Genomic DNA, 22,052 nt, shown 5'->3' with positions numbered 1-22,052 from the left:
AATCCTGGTTGCCAATCATAGTGCCCTGACCACAAGAGTTAGCATAGGTCCTCGTCTAGGCCAGTCATAGCTCCTCCTATTTTATCAAGTTGGAATTTAGGGAAGTGGTTGCTCCCTCTCAGGTAAGAGGCTGAGAGGCTGAGAGCTCTAAGCTGCTGGACTGGAAAAGTAAGTATGTCTGACAAAATGAAGTGGAGATGAGGAAAGAAACTGAGATGAGAGATGGAGACAACTTGGTGGTGGCCAGGTGCCTGGTGCTACATGTTTGGTGCCAGATGCATCCCTGCCCTGCTTCAGTCTGATTAGGTGAGCCAATAAACTCCCATTTTCCCCAACCTCTTGCCACCAAAATCCCTAACGTGTATCTATCTTCTTGCTAATTTACAATAGACCCTCCTATTCATTTAAAAACCCTTTGTCAAATCTCATTCCTCATTAATTTACTAACATAAGGCCCTTTTCTTTTTTTATTTTTATTTTTATGTTTATTTATTTTTGAGAGAGGGGCAGAGTGTGAGTGAGGGAGGAGCAGAGAGAGAGAGGGAGACACAGAACCAAAGCAGGGTCCAGTCTCTGAGCTGTCAGTACAGAGACCGACCCAGGTCTTGAACTCATGGACCATGAGATCATGACCTGAGCTGAAGTTGGACGCTTAACCTACTGAGCCACCCAGGCTCCCTGCACCAGGCCCTTTTCTAAATTATGTTTACACCAATTATGATCATTTAGTCTTTTAACCACAGGAAATATGTACTAAGCATATACTATGTGCCAGTTATCAAAGAACAGTGATAACTAAGTCTTCCAGTGAACACAATTAAAATATGTGCCTTAGCAAAATTAATGTAAACACACACTGCAAGTTGTGGACATTTAAATCATAAGTAGTGAAACTGTGACTTAAATCTCATTTGAACCTCACCAAAATTCTGCAAGGAAGCTCAGAGAGGGGCCAGTAATATATTCAAGCTTCTATAGCGAATAAATAGTGGAACCAAAACTTGAATCTAGATTTTTTTTTTCACTAAGTCAGGGTTGTTTCAATTATTCTGTACTTCTTAAACTGAGAAAATACTTTTGGATCCTTATAATTTAAAAAGGATAGCTCCCAATTCTCTTTTCATCAGGTTTCAATTTTCTACCAAGTTGCAGCCCTGAGGTCTGGGTGCTTCCTGAACTTTAACAATTAAGCAGGAAAAAAAAAAAAATCAGGTCAAGAAGCAATACCCAGAAAACTACTCTTTCCGGCCCGCAGGGATTTTGTGTTTCCTCAGCCAGCCACCCTCTTCAAGTGCAAGGCACCTTGGGAGTTGTAGTCTTGAGGCACAGAGTCGTGTGGCTGGAGGCGCTGACTTACTGGGACCCAATCAGCAGAGAGTCAACTTGCTGTACGCGCAGCGATTGGCTGGAAATCAGCGGCCGCCCTCCCCGTGGCGCCGTCCCTAGGAGAGGCCGGGAGGATTGTGGCTGGCTGCTGCGTTCTTAGACGGTCGTCAGTAATACAGCAGTGCGGCCATGGCAGAACCGCAGCCCGTGTCCAGCGGCCTCACCGACGAGGCTGCCCTCGGTTGCTGCTCCGACCCGGACCCCAGCACCAAGGTGGGCGCAGAACCTACTTCTCCCGAGTCGCGGCCCCGCAGGCCGTAGCTCGGGCCCCGGGAGGGCGCACGTCCCCGGCACAGCCAGGCCGGGCTCCGGCTGGATTCGAACCCCATCCGACCGTCGCCACCGCAGCTCTGGCTGCCTAGGAGGGCCCAGAGTGAGCTGGGTAAATGGCTAGTGGTGTCCAATAGGGGATGCGTGAGAGGATCCATTTCCTCAGAGACTGCGACCCTTCTTGTATTAACTTGTTTACTTGGGGACGGTAACTGGAAGCCACGGCCAAGCCGGGGTCAGATCCCTTATCCGTGCGTGTGCGTGTTCCCCGGGCCAGTAGCTATGGCGGATAAGAGGAGCTTCAGAACTCCCAGTCCAGGTTCGAAGGTCCTTATCCACGCCGGCCCCTCACAGCCTGCTCTGGCTGCTGGCTTAACTCCTCCAAACTAATCTGATCTCCGAGTTTAACCGCGCCCAGAATTTCGCTTTTGCTTGGTTTTTATGGTTGCTCACGGTCACACTTCTGCCCTCCCTGTGCATGGTGGCCCCCAAGAAAGGTGACAGAATCGTGGAGCTTAGATCCAAAGGGAATCTTAGAAATTCTTTCACCGATCCTCTAATCGCTGCCGAGACCCAGTAAGAGGAATGACTTGTTGCCTCCCTCCAGCTTGCTTAACATGTCTGTACCCAGTCAGTGTAACTCACTCAGGTGTGGTGCCTCCACGCTGCCAGGATTTGACAAAACTGCCGCTTGTGGCGGGGAGTGGGGGTTATGCCGGTGTACTTGTCAGTGTCAGTAAACGACTTTGTATTTTTTTTAAATTAGATTGGGGAATTTTTAAATTCCTTGAAGATTGAATATGTGCTTTATGCAGACCTCAAAGAGGAACTGAGTTTGCTCCCTGCTTGCTCTTTACCTTCCGGGTGAAGAGTCAGACACCTCTCATAGCTAAAGCCTTTGGCACCTGGTCCTTAGCTTAGGCAAAATGGTAGTCACTGAGAAATATTGGGACAGAAGAGAGAGGGAGGGAGGAAAAGAAAGAAATTTCCTTTCACACTCATTTCACTTGTATATCCTCTAATAGTAATACCTAGTTATTTCACAAAATATAAACTGAGTCATTCAGTATAAATTAATTTCCTAGATAACTGGAGATTTTATGTGCTGGGCTATTTAAAAAAATATTTCTTAGACTTTTATAAAATGTATTAAATACATTTTCTTGCGTTTTTATTTACAGTTTATTTTTGAGAGAGAGACAGGGAGAGAGAGAGAGAATTCCAAGAGGGAAGAGAGAGCCCGAAGTGGGGCTTGAACTCACAAACTGTGAGATCATGACCTGAGCCAAAATCAAGAGTCCAATGCCTAACCGACTGAGCCACCCAGGTGCCCATTGCATTCTTAATTTACACTACATATAATTGAAAATTCTCTTGGTTGTTTGGAGTAATTACTTCTTGAAATCAGTAATTTTTGGCCCTTGAGGTACCATGTAGGGGACATAAAATGAATAGGTAATAACAGCTTGAGTGTGGCAGGCCCTGGGTTGTTGTTTGAAGTACATTACTTAATTTAATCCTCATAACAACTCTACGAAGAAGGCATAATTATTATCTCCATTTTATAAATAAGAAGACTCCGGGATAGAGGTATTGAGTAACTTGAGTAACTTGCCCAGAGAGGAGCTCATGCTCCCAACCTCCACCCTGTTCTGCTTCTGGAGTACTGACTTCAGCAGTAATTTTGGAAGTTGACATGAAGGAAAGTAAAAGACCTAAATTAGATTCAGTCTGATTGCTGATTTTATTTATATATATATAAACACACACACACACACACACACACACACACACACACACACTGCTATATATAAAAACATAGTATGTATGGGGGATGGATACTGGGCTGAACCAGATGAGGTCTCAATCAGACAGACACCAACTCCAATATAAGATGGAGCTGAGATAAATGTGCTATTGAAATTATAAACCACCCTTGGCGCACAAGAGGTAGAAATTTTTGAAGGTAGCATCTGTAGTATGGTATATATATGAGGTATTTGAAGTCCAAAGACCTACATTTGAACCCCCAGTTCTGTCATTGGCTGCAGTGATCTTAGCAGGGCACTTGAGCTGAGTTTGTAAAAGCAACATAAAGAGAGCTGCTAGGAAGATAAAATGTATTAATGTTCTCTATGAAAAGTGATATAATTCAAGGTTGTGTTTCAACTGTGGGGATCAGGGAGTGCATCAAGTGGAAGGTGGGGGTGAGTCTATGTCTTGAAAGGTGGATGGGGGTCCAGAATCACCTGGGAGACAGTTATATGGGAGGAGGCATTCTAGGTGAAGGAAATATATGAGCAAAAATGTGAGATGGCAAAATGATGCAGTGAAGTCATGTTCTGGAGAGGTGAGTTACATGTTTTTGGTTGAAGTTCAGGTTATCTAAGCAGTGGAGCAGTGGTGGAGAAGGCTAGAATGGTAGGTTGGAGCCAGATCATGGAGAGAGCTTTTGAATGTCACATCTAAGGAAGGTGGATTTTATATAGGTAGTAGGGAACCATTCAGGGTTTCAAAGCATTTTTGTAGAATAGATTGGAGGGATCCAGGCCTGAAGGGGATGAGGACACCTAAAAGCTTCTTCCGGAAGGTGAAATAAATGATGAGGGCCTGGTTTGGAAAGTATAGGGTAGCAGTGGTAGAAAGTCAACTTCCCTGTTGATCATTTGCACCTTTGTCATAAAGGCAGATCAAGGAATGTATAGCTGTCCCACATCCTGGGTAGTCTTATTGGCCAACTGTCTTCATAAGGCCAAATACTTTTTTTTCCCCTAAGTGATAATCTCCTGAAACTAATTCTTTTTACTCTCTCAGTGTCCTTTAATATAATAATTTGGAGTCCTGTCCCATCTGAGTGGGGGGTGATCGGGTCAGGGAAAACTGAGTCTTGGTGACACTTAAGCTGATAGAATTGGGTGCAGGGGTAGGTGGAAGAGAGAATGGAGAGGAGGAAGGAAGGACAGTGGCCAGATGGATGAAAGACTGTTCTAGGCAGAGAGAATCATACATTATAGGCAGAATCTAGGCAGAGAGAATCATACGAATATAAAAAGCACAATAACTTCTGAGAACTGATTCAGGAATCTACAGGTAATATGAGACTAAGTTCCAGGCAATGGGAGTTGAGGGGAAGGTACACAGGACAATCATCAGGATGTCCAAAGAAAATATGAGCACTCACTGCCCCTGTAAAGATTTCTCACCGTGTAAGGATTTCTATTTGGTAAATATATTTTATAATACATATATATATATGTGTGTGTGTGTGTGTGTGTGTGTGTGTGTGTGTGTGTGTGTGTATTTTTTTTAACATCTGTTCATTTTTGGGAGACAGAGACAGAGCGTGAGCTGGGGAGGGGCAGAGAGAGAGGGAGACACAGAATTTAAAGCAGACTCCAGGCACAGAGCACTATGCGGGGCTCAAACCCATGAATTGCAAGATCATGACCTGAGCCAAAGTCGGATGCCTAGCATACTGAGCCATCCAGGCGCCCCTATAATATATATATTTTATTAGTATATTTGTAAATGTATATAATTAAAATAAATACATATTTATTGGGGCTGATGCTCTCTTTTTTAACTGATAAGGGTTTACCAGAAATGTTTGAAATGACCAGTTTAGGGGAATGCTGACAAATGATGAAGTTAGAGAAGTATGCAATAACCAATATGTGCTTGCTTTGGGGACTTTCTCCTAAAAGCTGTGAAGCACCACTGAAGGAATTATTTTTAAACCCAGAAGTGACACAATTGGGTTTTCACTATAGAAAGATCACTCTGGTGCTTTATGGGAAAATCAGTGGATTGCATCTGGCGAATACTGCAAGAAGCAGAGACCAGGGGAGGCTATGACAGACATTCAGGGAGGAAGTAGTGAGGACATGAGGAAGGTGGTGCTCATTTATAAAGACAAGGAGAGGGGCACCTGGGTGGCTCAGTCGGTTGAGTGTCCGACTTCGGCCCAGGTCATGATCTCACGGTCCGTGAGTTCAAGCCCTGTGTCGGGCTCTGTGTTGACAGCTCAGAGCCTGGAGCCTGTTTCAGATTCTGTGTCTCCCTCTCTCTCTGACCGTCTCCCGTTCATGCTCTGTCTCTCTCTGTCTCAAAAGATGAATAAACATTAAAAAAAAAATAAAGACAAGGAGAAAGATTTCATAGGGATTTAATCAGGTTGATAGGACACTTGGAATGGATTACAGAGAAGTGGAGAGGGAGAAATCTAGGAAGACTTCAGGTCTCTGGCTTGGGCTGACAAGGGATTCTAGAGGCCCTATGCTAAACACTAACGTGCATTATCCCATATACTTTCCAACTCAGCCCTACAAGCAGAGAACTATAATTATCCCCATTCTAAAGATGTGAAAACTGAGGTTCAAGAAAAGTAACGATTTACTCAAAGTAATGGGGGTGGAGCCAGCATTTGAGCCATCCATATTGCTTGTGAAGAATTATTTCTCTGACACTTGTGTGTTTTTTCTGTCCCTTTGCGTGAGATTTTAAAGTCCTGGTGGTTCTGAGGGCTTCTGGGATTTTCCTGTTTCTTTTATCTGTTGTAAGAGTAGTCTGGCAGGGGTGTTTACAAATTTCACAGGTAAATTTTAAATTAAAAAAAAAAAATTCCTTTGTGTCTCCTATCTATTTATGTCTCTCTTATGTAGGGTGAGTACATTTGAAGTATGTCTTTGGCTGTTGACTTATAGAGTGGGAAGGAAAGAACCACATGAAACCAATTTAGATAAGACAGAATAAATGTAAAGGGAGTTGCTGAATTATTTTCAGGAACAATTTATCACATTCTGACATAGGTTGAGTCAGGCAAATAACTCTAGAAGGAGGAAGATAGTGAAGAAAAAAACCATATCAAACCATCCTGTGCATGAACCATGTTCTCCAGCTGTTAATAGAAGACAATTTTGTTCCCCTCAGATATGCTTGTATTTCCAAAAGGGTCTTTCACTCAAGGCAACTGTAGTTTTAAGAAGTCAGGAAAGACCAAAACTTGATCCATTTTTGTTTTATAGGAGATATGATACCTAGAAGCATATCAGCCCTTAATTAACCCTTTGATGAGAATGTGAATTTGGTTAACTCTAGCTGTCTCTCAAGAAACCATTAAAAATATGTTTGTTACTTAGCGATATTGCTTATGATAAAAGATAAGCTGATTGGTAAATTGCATTTGGAGAGGGAGAATTATCAATATCTAATAGGAAGTCATGGCTTTGGTCTCTTGTAACTGTCCCTTGGGGAAATTCTGGAAGCTGTGCCCATGGGATTGCTACTGGATACACTGGTGCTTGTGGTACACATAGGGCTTCTACACCAGGGTGATTCTGGCTCCTACCAGTGCAGATCTTCTCCCTGTGCCTGAGCTGTTGGACATCTTGAGGTACTCCTGCTGAAGAGGAACACCTAACACTGCTCTGTTGGCAAGCTGTGTTTTTCTGACAAACCCTTTCAGCCTGTGGTTGTCCTGAGGGCTGTGGAGTCTGTCCAAGCCCTGTGGAGTCTGTTTATTTGAGCCTTAAGAAGACTCCTTGGGGGCGCCTGGGTGGCGCAGTCGGTTAAGCGTCCGACTTCAGCCAGGTCACGATCTCGCGGTCCGTGAGTTCAGGCCTGCGTCAGGCTCTGGGCTGATGGCTCAGAGCCTGGAGCCTGCTTCCGATTCTGTGTCTCCCTCTCTCTCTGCCCCTCCCCCGTTCATGCTCTGTCTCTCTCTGTCCCAAAAATAAATAAACGTTGAAAAAAAAAATAAAAATAAAAAATAAAAAAGAAGACTCCTTGCTGGGGGTGATGCAGCACTTTGTTTTTTAGGACATCACTGGATAGATTTATTATTTTTTAATATGAAATTTATTGTCAAATTGGTTTCCATACAACACCCCGTGCTCATCCCAACAGATGCCCTCCTCAATGCCCATCGCCCACTTTCCCCTCCCTCCCACCCCCCATCAACCCTCAGTTTATTCTCAGTTTTTAAGGGTCTCTTATGGTTTGCCTCCCTCCCTCTCTAACTTTTTTTTTCCCTTCCTCTCCCCCATTGACTTCTGTTAAGTTTCTCAGGATCCATATAAGAATGAAAACATATGGTATCTTTCTCTGTATGACTTATTTCACTTAGCATAACACTCTCCAGTTCCATCCACGTTGCTACAAAAGGCCATATTGCATTCTTTCTCATTGCCAAGTAGTATTCCGTTGTGTATATAAACCATAATTTCTTTATCCATTCATCAGTTGATGGACATTTAGGCTCTTTCCATAATTTGGCTATTGTTGAAAGTGCTGCTATAAACATTGGGGTACAAGTGCCCCCATCAGCACTCCTGTATCCCTTGGGTAAATTCCTAGCAGTGCTCTTGCTGGGTCATAGGGTAGTTCTATTTTTCATTTTTTGAGGAACCTCCACACTGTTTTCCAGAGTGGCTGCACCAGTTTGCATTCCCACCAACAGTGCAAGAGGGTTCCCGTTTCTCCACATCCTCTCTAGCATCTATAGTCTCCTGATTTGTTCATGATATCTCAGTGTGGTTTTGATTTGTATTTCCCTGATGAGGAGTGACGTTGAGCATCTTTTCATGTGCCTGTTGGCCATCTGGATGTCTTCTTTAGAGAAGTGTCTATTCATGTTTTCTGCCCATTTCTTCACTGGATTATTTGTTTTTCGGGTGTGGTGTTGGGTGAGTTCTTTATAGATTTTGGATACTAGCCCTTTGTCCGATATGTCATTTGCAAATATCTTTTCCCATTCCGTTGGTTGCCTTTTAGTTTTGTTGATTGCTTTGCAGTGCAGAAGCTTTTTGTCTTGATGAGGTCCCAATAGTTCATTTTTGCTTTTAATTCCCTTGCTTTTGGAGATGTGTCAAGTAAGAAATTGCTGCGGCTGAAGTCAGAGAGGTTTTTTCCTGCTTTCTTCTCTAGGGTTTTGATGGTTTCCTGTCTCACATGCAGGTCCTTTATCCATATTGAGTTTATTTTTGTAAATGGTGTATCAAAGTGGTCTACTTTCATTCTTCTGCATGTTGCTGTCCAGTTCTCCCAGCACCATTTGTTAAAGAGACTTTTTTCCATTGGATATTCTTTCCTGCTTTGTCAAAGATTAGTTGGCCATACTTTTGTGGGTCCAATTCTGGGGTTTCTTTTCTATCCCATTGGTCTGTGTGTCTCTTTTTTGTGCCAATACCATGCTATCTTGATGATCACAGCTTTGTAGTAGAGGCTAAAGTCTGGGATTGTGATACCTCCCGCTTTGGTCTTCTTCTTCAATATTACTTTGGCTATTTGGGGTCTTTTGTGGCTCCATACAAATTTTAGGATTGCTTGTTCTAGCTTCGAGAAGAATACTGGTACAATTTTGGTTGGGATTGCATTGAATGTGTAGATAGCTTTGGTAGTATTGACATTTTAACTATTTATTCTTCCAATCCATGAGCATGGAATGTTTTTCTATTTCTTTATATCTTCTTCAATTTCCTTCATAAGCTTTCTATAGTTTTCAGCATATAGATCTTTTACATCTTTGGTTAGGTTTATTCCTAGGTATTTTATGATTCTTGGTGCAATTGTGAATGGGATCAGTTTCTTTATTTGTCTTTCTGTTGCTTCATTATTAGTGTATATGAATGCAACTGATTTCTGTACATTAATTTTGTATCCTGTGACTTCATGTATCAGTTTTAGCAGACTTTTGGTGGAGTTTATCGGGTTTTCCATGTATAATACCATGTCATCTGCAAAAAGTGAAAGCTTGACTTCATCTTTGCAATTTTGATGCCTTTGATTTCCTTGTATTGTCTGATTGATGATGCTAGAACGTCCAACACTATGTTAAACAACAGCGGCGAGAGTGGACATCCCTGTCGTGTTCCTGATCTTAGGGGGAAAGTTCTCAGTTTTTCCTCATTGAGGATAATATTAGCTGTGGGCTTTTCACATATGGCTTTTATGAGTTTAAGTATGTTCCTTCTATCTCGACTTTCTCAAGGGTTTTTATTAAGAAAGAATGCTTAGGGGCGCCTGGGTGGCGCAGTCGGTTGAGCATCCGACTTCGGCCAGATCACGATCTCGCGGTCTATGAGTTCGAGCCCCGCGTCAGGCTCCCGGCTGATGGCTCGGAGCCTGGATCCTGTTTCCGATTCTGTGTCTCCCTCTCTCTCTGCCCCTCCCCCGTTCATGCTCTGTCTCTCTCTGTCCCAAAAATAAATAAACGTTGAAAAAAAAAATAAAAAAAAAAAGAAAGAATGCTGAATTTTGTCAAATGCTTTTTCTGCATCGATTGACAGAATCATATGGTTCTTTTCTTTTCTTTTATTAATATGATGTATCACATTGTTTGATTTGCAAATGTTGAACCAGCCCTCTAGCCCAGAAATGAATTCCACTTGATCATGGTGAATAATTCTTTTTATACGCTGTTGAATTTGATTTGCTAGTATCTTACTGAGAATTTTTGCATCCATATTCATCAGGGATATTGGCCTGTAGTTCTCTTTTTTTGCTGGTTCTCTGTCTGGTTTAGGAATCAAAGTAATGCTGGCTTCATAGAATGAGTCTGGAAGTTTTCCTTCCCTTTTTATTTTTTGGAACAGCTTGAGAAGGATAGGTATTATCTCTGCTTTAAATGTCTGGTAGAATTCCCCAGGGAAGCTATCTGGTCCTGGACTCTTATTTGTTGGGAGATTTTTGATAACTGATTCAATTTCTTCGCTGGTTATGGGTCTGTTCAAGTTTTCTATTTCTTCCTGTTTGAGTTTTGGAAGTGTGTGGTGCTTAGGAATTTTTCCATTTCTTCCAGGTTGTCCAGTTTGTTGGCACATAATTTTTCATAGTATTCCCTGATAATTGCTTGTATTTCCTGATGGATTGGTTGTAATAATTCCATTTTCATTCATGATTTTAATCTATTTGGGTCATCTCCCTTTTCTTTTTGAGAAGCCTGGCTAGAGGTTTATCAATTTTGTTTATTTTTTCAAAAAACCAACTCTTGGTTTCATTGATCTGCACTAACTTTTTTTTAGATTCTATATTGTTTATTTCTGCTCTGATCTTTATTATTTCTTTTCTTCTGCTGGGTTTGGGGTGTCTTTGCTGTTCTGCTTCTATTTCCTTCAGGTGTGCTGTCAGATTTTGTATTTCGGATTTTTCTTGTTTCTTGAGATAGGCCTGGATTGCAGTGTATTTTCCTCTCGGGACTGCTTTCACTGCATCCCAAAGCGTTTGGATTGTTGTATTTTCACTTTCATTTGTTTCCATATATTTTTTAATTTTTTCTCTAATTGCCTGGTTGACCTATTCATTCTTTAGTAGGGTGTTCTTTAATCTCCATGTTTTTGGAGATTTTCCAGACTTTTTCCTGTGGTTGATTTCAAGTTTCATAGCATTGTGGTCTGAAAGTGTGCATGGTATGATCTCAATTCTTTTATAGTTATTAAGGGCTGTTTTGTGACACAGTATGTGATCTGTCTTGGAGAATGTTCCATGTGCAATCAAGAAGAAAGTATATTCTGTTGCTTTGGGATGCAGAGTTCTAAAAATATCTGTCAAGTCCATCTGATCCAATGTATCATTCAGGGCCCTTGTTTCTTTATTGATCCTGTGTCTAAATGATCTATCCATTGTTGTAAGTGGCCTATTAAAGTCCCCTGCAATTACCACATTCTTAGCAATAAGATTGCTTATGTTTGTGATTAATTGTTTTATATATTTGGGGGCTCCTGCATTCAGCGCATAGACATTTTTAATTGTTAGCTCTTCCTGATGGATAGACCCTATAGTTATTATATAATGCCCTTCTTCATCTCTTATTACAGCCTTTAATTTAAAGTCTAGTTTGTCTGGTATAAGTAGGGCTACTCAAGCTTTCTTTTGGCTTCCAGTAGCATGATAAATAGTTCTCCATCCCCTCACTTTCAATCTGAAGGTGTCCTCATGTCTAAAATGAGTCTCTTGTAGACAGCAAATAGATGGGTCTTGTTTTTTTTATCCATTCTGATACACTTTGTCTTTTGGTTGGAGCATTTAGTCCATTTACAGTGTTATTGAAATATATGAGTTTAGAGTTATTGTGATGCCTGTGGGTTTCATGCTTGTAGTGATGTCTCTGGTACTTTGTGGTCCTTGCAACATTTCACTCACAGAATCCCCCTTAGGATCTCTTGCAGAGCTGGTTTAGTAGTGATGAATTCCTTCAGTTTTTGTTTGTTTGGGAAGACCTTTATCTCCTTCTATTGTGAGTGACAGACTTGCTGGATAAAGGATTCTCAGCTGCATATTTTTTCTGTTCATCACATTGAAGGTTTCCTGCCATTCCTTTCTGGCCTGCCAAGTTTCAGTAGATAGGTCTGCCACTACTTTTATGGGTCTACCTTTGTAAGTTAGAGCCGTTTATCCCTAGCTGCTTTCAGAATTTTGTCTTTATCCTTGTATTTTGCCAGTTTTACTATGGTACGTCGTGCAGAAGATCGATTCAAGTTACGTCTGAAGGGAGTTCTCTGTGCCTCTTGGATTTCAATGCCTTTTTCCTTCCCCAGATCAGGGAAGTTCTCAGCTCTGATTTGTTCAAGTACACCTTGAGCCCCTTTCTCTCCCTTTGTCTTCTGGAATTCCTATGATATGGATATTGTTCCGTTTGATTGCATCACTTAGTTCTCTAATTCTCCCCTCATACTCCTGGATTTTTTTATCTCTCTTTTTCTCAGCTTCCTCTTTTTCCATAATTTTATCTTCTAATTCACCTATTCTCTCCTCTGCCTCTTCAATCCATGTTATGGCCGCCTCCATTTTATTTTGCACCTCATTTATAGCATTTTTTAGCTCCTCGTGACTATTTCTTAGTCCCTTGATCTCTGTAGCAATAGATTCTCTGCTGTTCTGTATGCTTTTTTCAAGCCCAGTGATTAATTTTATGACTATTATCCTAAATTCTTGTTCTGTTATATTGCTTAAGTTGGTTTTGATCAATTCATTAGCTGTCGCTACTTCCTGGAGTTTCTTTTGAGGAGAATTCTTCTGTTTCATCATTTTGGGTAGTCCCTGCAGTAGCTCCAACCTGCAGGGTACTTCCTCTGTGCTGTCCGGAGAAACTTGTGTTGGTGGGTGGGGCTGCAGTCAGACCCGATGTCTGCCCCCAGCCCACCACTGGGCTCACAGTCAGACTGGTGTGTACCTTACCTTCCCCTCTCCCAGGGGCAGGACTCACTGTGGAGTGATGCGGCCCCTGTCTGGGCTACTTGCACACTGCCAGGCTTGTGGTGCTGCTTCGATGGGATCTGGCATATTAGCCGGGGTGGATCTGCAAGGTGCACAGAGGCGGGAGGGGCAGGCTTAGCTCGCTTTGCCTTTGGTGGTCCCCTGTGGGAGGGGCTCTGCAGCACTGGGAGGGAGGCAGACCCATCAGAGGGATGGATCCACAGAAGCACAGTGTTGGGCATTTGCGTGGGGCAAGCAAGTTTGGTGATGGGAACTGGTTCCCTTTGGAGTTTTGGCTGGGGGGTGGGAGAGGGAGATGGTGCTTGCCGGCGCCTTTGTTCCCCCCCTCACCCTCCAGATGAGCTCTGTCTTCTGGGACTCAACAAATCTCCCTCCCGCTGCCCTCTCGCCCTCCCTGCTCTCTGAGAGCAGAGCTGTTGACTTACAACATTCCCGCTGGCTGTCAGAACACACTCCGTCCGGCCCCTCTGCTTTTGCAGGCCAGACTCAGGGGCTCTGCCTTGCCGGGTGGGCTGTCCCTCCACCGCCCCGCTCCCTCCTGCCAGTCCGTGTAGCATGCACCACCTCTCCACCCTTCCTACCCTCTTCTGTGGGCCTATCGTCTATGTTTGGCTCCAGAGGGTCCGTTCTGCTAGTCTTCTGGCGATTTTCTGGGTTATTTAGGCAGATGTGGGTCTAATCTTAGTGATCTGCAGGACGAGGTGAGCCCAGCATCCTCCTATGCCAACATCTTCTCTGCTCCCTCACTGGATAGATTTAAACAGAATTCTAGGAAAGAGTTTGCACTGGATCACCAGCTTATCTTGAAAGTATACAGCTCAGGAACGGCCAGATGGAAGAGATGCATGGGGTGAAGTACATGGAACTCATATCCTCTTCAGGGGACCTGTCTCCCCCCAGTCTCCATGTGTTCACCAACCCGGAAGCTCAACACTTTTGAAAACTCATTGGGAAAGAGAGTTGATGGGCACCCAAGGGAGTTGGCCTCAACTGTTATTAAGGCCAAAACACACACTTTAGGCCAAAAAAATCTTAAAATTTCTGAAAATTTAGCTAACGTAAGTTTGAAACTCCTCCTTTCTGAAAACTGAAGGTGATAGAGGCAATGAAGATCTTGATTTTGATGGAATATCATACAAAGCTCCTTAGCAACATTTCTAGAGAAATGTGTCTTCATCATTAGAAAGAGACATTTGGTGACCAGACATACCTACTTGTTGGGCGGCACTTGTATAAAATCAGTTTGGAGACTTTTTCTGGGAACATGGAGTGCATATACTTTTCCCTATTCCTCCTGCTATGTTCAGCTAAAGCCTCTGACATTTTATATGAAATAAACACAGGAAGACACTGAAAGGTGGAGAGAGGAAGACAGACTAGCTAGGGACCTTGAGACCCTAGGAGCAACATGGTGGTGAGATTCCTGAGTTTTCTTTTTGCCTTATTTAGCCCAAACTTGGAGCTACAGAAGTATCAATGGGTACAGACAAAAACAAAACAAAAACCCCTGCTCTCTATTCACAGGACCAGGATATAGGCAGTATTTCCTGATAAGGCAGAAAACTTTTAGACAATACCAGCTTTGCTACAACTAGACCACAGAAAAATCAGTGGCTGCATCCTTATCTATGCCCGCAAAGGCTGGGTAGGAAGTCTGTTCTTCCCCTGAACAGGTTGCAATGTCCACCCTCCCCCCGCCAGGCTGGTATCCGAGAAGGCTGAGTTGGATGCCAGGACTTTCATCTCACCAGACAATAACAAGCTTTCCCCACTTGCTGTATTAATGCAGAAACATGGGGAACCTGAAATTCTACCCCACGCCAGCAGTGGAAGTATTTTAAGGCCTTTACAAATGGGAGAGAGTAAAGGGATGTAGAGAGGGATGAGGTTTCTGCCTTCACCCAAACTGATAAAATGATGACACCAAGTGACTGTGATAACATATATAATTGAACACCTAGAGCAACCGCTAAAAAAGCTATACAAAGAGTACATGAAAAAATGCTATAGATAAATGAAAATGGAGTTATAAAAAGATGTTCCAGTAACCCACAGGAAGGCAAGGAAAAAATTAACAGAAAACAAACCAAAAATAAATAAAATAGCCAACTTAAGCCCTAGTATTTCAATAATTACACTAGGTATAAATACACCAATTAGAGATTAGCACAGTGGATTTAAAAACATGCCCCAACTTATCTATCTATGAGGTGGTGGATATTAATTAAACTTATTGTGGTAATCATTTCACAACATACATGAGTCAGGGTGTATGCCTTAAGCTTATACAGTGCTGTATAAAGGCAGAAACATGTTATGTTAATATCTCAGTATAACTGAAATAAAAGAAAATGAAAACATGCCCCAAATATATGCTGTCTGCATGAAACTCACTTCAAATAGAGTAGTAGAGGCAAGTTAAAAGTAAAAGCATAGTATAAGATTAGTATGGAACCATTAATCAAAAGAAAGCAGGAATGGCTATACTCATACCAAATAAAGTAAACTCCAGAGCAAAGAAAATTACCACAGGTCGAGAAGTACATTTATGTAATGAAAATGGGTCAATTGACCAAGAAGATCTAGCAGTCCTAAATGTGTGTGCACTAAAGAACAACTGCAAAAATATCTGAAGCAAAAACTTTGATGGAAGAGAGAAATTGAAAAATCCACATTTATAGTTGGAGACTTCAAATCTCCTCTCAATAATTGATAGAACTAGACAGAAAATTAACAAGGATATAGACAAACTCTGTAACACCATCAGCAAAGAAGATCTGATCAACATTTAAAGAACACTCCACCCAATTACAGCAGAATACACTTTTATTTTCAGATGCCCACAGAACATACGCCAAGACAGACCATGTTATGGGCTCCAAATCCAACTTTAACAAATTTACTATTGAAACAACACAGTGCATTTTTCAACGTTTATTTATTTTTGGGACAGAGAGAGACAGAGCATGAACAGGGGAGGGGCAGAGAGAGAGGGAGACACAGAATCGGAAGCAGGCTCCAGGCTCTGAGCCATCAGCCCAGAGCCCAACGCGGGGCTCGAACTCACGGACCGCGAGATCGTGACCTGGCTGAAGTCGGACGCCCAACCGACTGCGCCACCCAGGCGCCCCCACAGTGCATTTTTCAACCACAATTGAATCAAACTAGAAATCAGTAGCAGATACACAACAGGAAATCTCCAAACACTTGGAAATTAAACACATTTCTAAATAATTCATGCATCAAGAGGAGATCTCAAGGGAAAAAAAAATTTTAAATAGATTGAAATTAAGAAAGGAATCTCAGGTAAAACAGTCCTAAGAGGGAAATTTATATTACTAAATGAATACATTAGAAAAGAAGAAAAGTCTCAAATCAATAACTTAAGTTACTTCCTAAAGAACCTAGAAAAAGAGCAAAATAACCCAAAGGAAGCAGAAAGAGGGAAATAATAAAAAGCAGAAATCATTGAAATTAAAAATAGACTAGAGAAACAATTAAAACTAATTCTTTGAAAAAAAGAAACACAATAGAATTGGTAAACTTGTAGCAAGACTGACAAAATAGAAGATACAAATTACCAATATAAGAAATTAAATAGGAAATACCACTACAGACTGCAGACATCAGAAAGATAATAAGGGAGTATTAAAAACAACTCTGTATATGTAAATTTGGGAATTTACATGAAGTGGACCAGTTCCTGGAAAATATAAACTATCATAACTTGCCCAATATGAAATAATTTGAATAGCTCTATAACACAAGGAAATTGAATTAATAATCAATAACTTTTTAAAACAGATATTTCAAGGCCCAGATGATTTCACTGGAGAATTCTTCCAAATATTAAAGAAAAATTAACATCAATTCTACATTATCCCTTTAAAAAAATTGAAGAGGAGGGAGTACTTCCTGATTCATTTTATAAAGCTAGTATTACTCTGGGCAGCTGGCCAGCTCAGTAGAGCATGTGAGTCTTGATCTCAAGGTTGTGAGTTCAAGTTCCACGTTAGGCATGGAGCCTACTTAAAAAAAATTAAAAAAAAAAATAAACATTTAAAGCTAGTATAACTCTGATAGCAAAATCAGATGAAGGCAGTACAAAAAATGAAATTTACAGACTAATATCCCTCATGAATATAGATGTAAAAGTCCTTGACAAAATATTAACAAATATAATCTAGCAATAAAAAAAAACCCCATGACCAAGTGGGGTTTATTCCAGGTATGCAAGCCTGGTTTAGATTCAAAAATCAATCAAAGTAATCCACTATCTTAGGAGGCTAAAGAAAAATCACATGATCATGTTAAATGATGCAGAAAAAGCTTTTGACAAAAATTCACCACCATGTATGTTTAATTTTTTTTCTATAAAAAAGTAGGAATGAAGTGGAAGTTTTCAACTTGATAAAGACCATATATAAAAACCTTACATTATACTTAATGGTGATGCTTTTTCCCTAATTTGGGGGAACAAGACAAGGATGTCTATTCTCACCACTCTTACTCAACATAGTGCTACAAGTTCTGGCTAGTGCAGTAAGGGAGGAAAAGGAAGTAACAGTCATATAGATTGGAATGAAGAAATAAAACTGTCCCTATTTGCAGATGACATGATTGTGCATAGGAAATCCTAAGGAATCTACAAAAAACTCTAATAGGACTAATAAATGAGTTTATTGAGGTTGCAGGATAAAAGATAAACATACAAAAATCAATTCTGTTTCTGTATACTAGCAGAGAATACATGAACACCAAGATTAAAAATATAATTGCTCAGCAAAATTTCTTAGGTATAAATCAAACATATACAGGCCTTATATGTTGAAAATTAAACAGTACTGATAAAGATGTAAATAAATGGAGAGAAACATACTGTGTTCATCATTGGAAGACTCAGCATTGTAAAGATGTCACTTCTCCACAAATTGATATACATGTTTAACACAAACTTTTTTTTTTAGATACAGGTAAGATTATTCTAAAATTTATATGGAAGGCACATAAGCTATAATAACCAAATTTTAAGAAGGATGAAGTGGAAGTCTGATTTTAGGACTTATTCTATAGCTACAGTACTCACTATTCTGTGGTATTAGCAGAGAAGATACAGAATAGTGGAACAGAATAGAGAACACAGAAGTAGACCCACACTAACATACTCTATAGATGTTTGGCAAAGATGAGAATGCAGTCCAATGGAGAAAGGATAGGCTTTCAACAAATTTGCTGGAGCAGCTAAACACCCATAAATTAAAAAAATGAAGATTTACCCAAGTCTCACATCTTAACACCAAAAAATCCATTTAGAGGTGCTCTAAGGGACCTTGACCCTTTGGTTCACATCCATGTCTCACCTTTATAATTTTGTCAGGATTGTGCACTAGAAACATCCTTGACTGCACCATTAAAGTTTTTTCAAAGTAGTTTTGAGCTAATGAAATTTGGACAATGTGCCCCCCCATCCAAAGCCTGATGATTATTTATATTCTTATTTTTTAATTTTTATTTTAGAGAGAGTGAGCACAAGCAGATGGGGGGGGGGGGTGGATCTTAACCAGGCTCCATGCTCAACACAGAACCTGACACAGGGCTTGATCCCGCTACCCTGGAATCATGACCTGAGCTGAAATCAAGAGTTGGATGCTCAACTGACTGAGCCACTCAGGTGTTCCTATATCCTTTTTATTTTTATAAGGCAAAGAAGCAAACCTTTGTTACCTAGTAGCCATCCCAGAAAACCCAAAGATAGTTTAGGCATAAGAGACATCTTTCATTGTTCAAAATTTAGAACATGATAAAGGAAAGACAAAAAATTGTCTGATGAGACAAGACATGAATGTGAGAACTGCCTTTTTAAACACAAGATATATTTATTTTAAACAATATTTTAGAACCATAGCAATAAATAGTCATTTTTAGGATCTTTTTGGGAAAGGAACTTTTTCTCAAGATCATTCAAGGGTTTACCAGTAGTACAGAGAGTTGACAGAATATGTTGGTGATAAATAGAAAACTGTTAGCATAGAATAACTTTCTCATTTTATAAAAAGCAATCCCTGCTTGTTTTTTATATCATCCAAATAACATTTTTATAGCAAAGGATTTATAAGCCTCTTTTTTTTATGAATAAATCCACTGATATTGAATATACCTTTAATTTTTCAGCCATGTATGTATAGGCTTATTTTAATGTTAAAAATGGCATTAGAGTTTACATTTTATCTTTGAAAATAATCTGTTTATCATATTGAGTCTTCTCAGAAAAATGTATCTTTCCATTTTCCTCTTTTTTAAACTATTTTTTCCAGCTTTATTGAAATAATCTACATATAACAATGTGTAAGGTTTGGGTGTACATTGTAGTGATTTGATATACATATATTTTGCCAAATGACTACCACAATAAGGTTAGTTAATGTGCTGATCACTTCAGATAGTTACCTTCTTCATATGTATGTGCGGACAGCTTTTAAGACATGCTCTCTAAGAAGAAAAAAAAAAGATCTTTCTTACAACTCTCAAATAAACATACAATACAGTGTTGTTATCTATGTATAGACTTGTAAAAGTTCATTTTAATATTCTTTTATATGTATGTATTTAGATAGTTTTAGTACATAGCCATGTTAATAATAAAACTAAAGGTTTTTAACATTACTTTTAAGATGTAATTAATCTTGGGACGCCTGGGTGGCTCAGCCAGTTAAGCATCTAACTTCCACTCAGGTCATGATGTCACATTCTGGGGTTTGAGTCCCACCTCAAGCTCTCTGCTATGACCATGGAGCCCACTTCAGATCTCTGTACCCCTCTCTCTCTGTCCCTTCCCTACTTGCACGTGTTCTGTCTCTCTCAAAAATAAATAAACGTTAAGAAAAAAATATGTAATTAATCTTAATAGCATATTAAATAAATTATACATATATGTATTCTTTTAAACTTATTATGTCATGTGCATGTCCCCATGCCATTTAATATACCTCTAAAGCAGCATTTTTAATTTATTCATAATATTCAATTATACTTTTATCGTAATTTATTGGTTTCTTTGTTGTTAGAGACAGTTTAGCAAAGGTGGTTGAAACCAAGTACTTTGGAACCAAACTGCTTGGGATGGAATTTTTTCTGTGACACTCTCTCAGCAGCAAAATGGGGATGGTAATAATACATATTTCATAGGGTTGTTGGGAAGATTATATAAGTTTTGTGAATCTCTTAGAACAGAGGCTGGCATGTAGTTGTTATGTAAGTGTTATGATGAATGTCCTTGTACATAAATCTTTGTCAGAATTTGTAATGTTTTCCTTAGATTTTTAAAAGGGAAACATCTTGGTCAAAGAGCATGAACTCTCTCAGAGTTTATGGACGCAACAGAAGTAATAATAAAGTCATTCATAGTCTAACAATACCAATGTTGGTAGAAAGAGTTTGAAAAGATGAAATATGATATACCAATGTCATTGGTGCAGTGGTAAACTGGGCCATTACAGAACAGATTTTAAAAGGATTTTAGATTTCAATTTTTTTTTTCCTTGAAGAAAAGGCTAGTAATGTTGGATGCAGCTTGATTGGAAAGAACCATCATCTACTGAAAGTTCATTTACTCATTCTCAACAAATATTTATTGGGTACCTACTCTGCCAGATTCTGCCCCAAGGTTGCATCAAGCAAACAAAACAAGCATCCCTGCCCTTATGGGGTTTATATTTTATGGGGGAAAGAAGAACAAAGGATAAATACAAAATACTGTAAATAGCACATTGAAAGGCAACGAGTGCTATGGAAAAAGAAAATGAAAAAATGGGCTAAGTGGAGAGTTATGGTAGTCAGCTGAGGCCTCATTTGGAAGATGACATTTGAGCAGAGTTAAGGTTAGAAGTGGCTCTGGAGAAAGCCTTCCAGCAGAGGCCCTGAGTGAGCTGCTGAAGACACAGCAGGCTGAGTGAGTGGGCAGGAGCAGAGGTGAGAGAGCCTGCCAGAGCCAGAGGGCCACTGGAGGGGCTTTGGCTTTCATGAAATGGGGGAGACTTCCCACGGTTTTTGAGTAGAAGAGTGATCTGAATTAACTATTTCACGGATCTCTCCCCAAGAATAGACCATAGAGGACATGGTAAGAGAGAAAAGTAACAACCAGTGTGTGTGGCAGGAGGGGTGGGTGGTCAAGGTGCTAGGCTGGTGAGAAGTTCAGGGAAATTAGCTCTCTTGTATCCAAGAAAGGAGAGTTTTGCTGATAGAATTGACAGCTCATAGCTTAATGGTGAGTGAGGGGACTGAAAGCTCATTAAAAGAGTAAAGGGCGCCTGGGTGGCTCAGTCGGTTAAGTGTCAGACTTCGGCTCAAGTCACGATCTCATGGTCCATGAGTTCGAGTACAGCGTCCAGCTCTACTGACAGCTCAGAGCCTGGAGCCTGCTTGGGATTCTGTGTCTCCCTTGTTGTCTGCCCCTCCCCCGCTCATGCTTTGTCTCTCTTTTTCAAAAATATAAATAAACATTAAAAAAAAAAAAAGTAAAGTAAAAACAGGAGTTCCAGGGACCATCTCAATACAGGGACAAGTAGTAGTAAATGTACCAGGAGCTGCTCTATTATATTGTAAGACAGTAATTGCTGTTGACAGAAATGTTTTTGAATCATTAAAATTAAGTAAATTCTGCACATTTTTAAAGCAGGTAACTAGATAGCTAAGTAGTAGTAGAATACAGTAGTAATTAATATTTTTTCAGATAGTTTTGATCATTTGAAAACCTGTGTATAGATCCTAGCTACCTCACCAAAGTTGAAACCGTGCCTTCTTTCAATCTGTGCTGAATAAGAGTATGAAGTGGAATTGGTTTTGCTGCATTTGTTTTGATCTCACTTCATTGCAGTCACAGAGTGACTTTGTAAGAGTTTCTGAGATTCTGTTCACCAGGGGAAACCCAAGGCCTGGTTGTGAGTGCCAGGCCAGCACCTAGAAGTCAGGGGCAGCTTTGCTCTTTTCCAGCTGCTTGCTGAAACCAAGACCTTTAGGAGTGCAGCACCTGCCTAGAAAAACAATCCAAATATTATAGAAGCATGTAATTTCAGAGCCAGCTGCCTTATATATGATTATAAGGTGTGAATGAAGAATTAAATTACATTCATTAAGATCTGCTTATTAAGATAAAGTAGTTTTTAGACTGGTTTCATTTATTTTTTCAT

At 40.3% G+C, this 22,052-nt stretch overlaps 1 protein-coding gene across 1 annotated transcript in view; it reads left to right on the top strand.

Annotated features, from left to right (window-relative positions):
• The first annotated feature begins 1,440 nt into the window (after nt 1-1,440).
• The window catches only part of GLO1 (glyoxalase I), a 37,664-nt gene continuing 17,052 nt past the window's right edge, over nt 1,441-22,052 (top strand). Inside the window, exon 1 of the mRNA XM_047859722.1 lies at nt 1,441-1,599. Within this exon, the coding sequence (XP_047715678.1) occupies nt 1,516-1,599 (84 nt within the window). The 5' untranslated portion in view covers nt 1,441-1,515. The remainder of the gene's footprint in view (nt 1,600-22,052) is intronic.

This window comes from Prionailurus viverrinus, chromosome B2 (assembly GCF_022837055.1).
Source record: "Prionailurus viverrinus isolate Anna chromosome B2, UM_Priviv_1.0, whole genome shotgun sequence".
Lineage (NCBI taxonomy): Eukaryota > Metazoa > Chordata > Mammalia > Carnivora > Felidae > Prionailurus > Prionailurus viverrinus.
The sequence above is the reverse complement of the archived record's forward strand: the minus strand, read 5'-3'. Positions and strand labels throughout refer to the sequence as shown.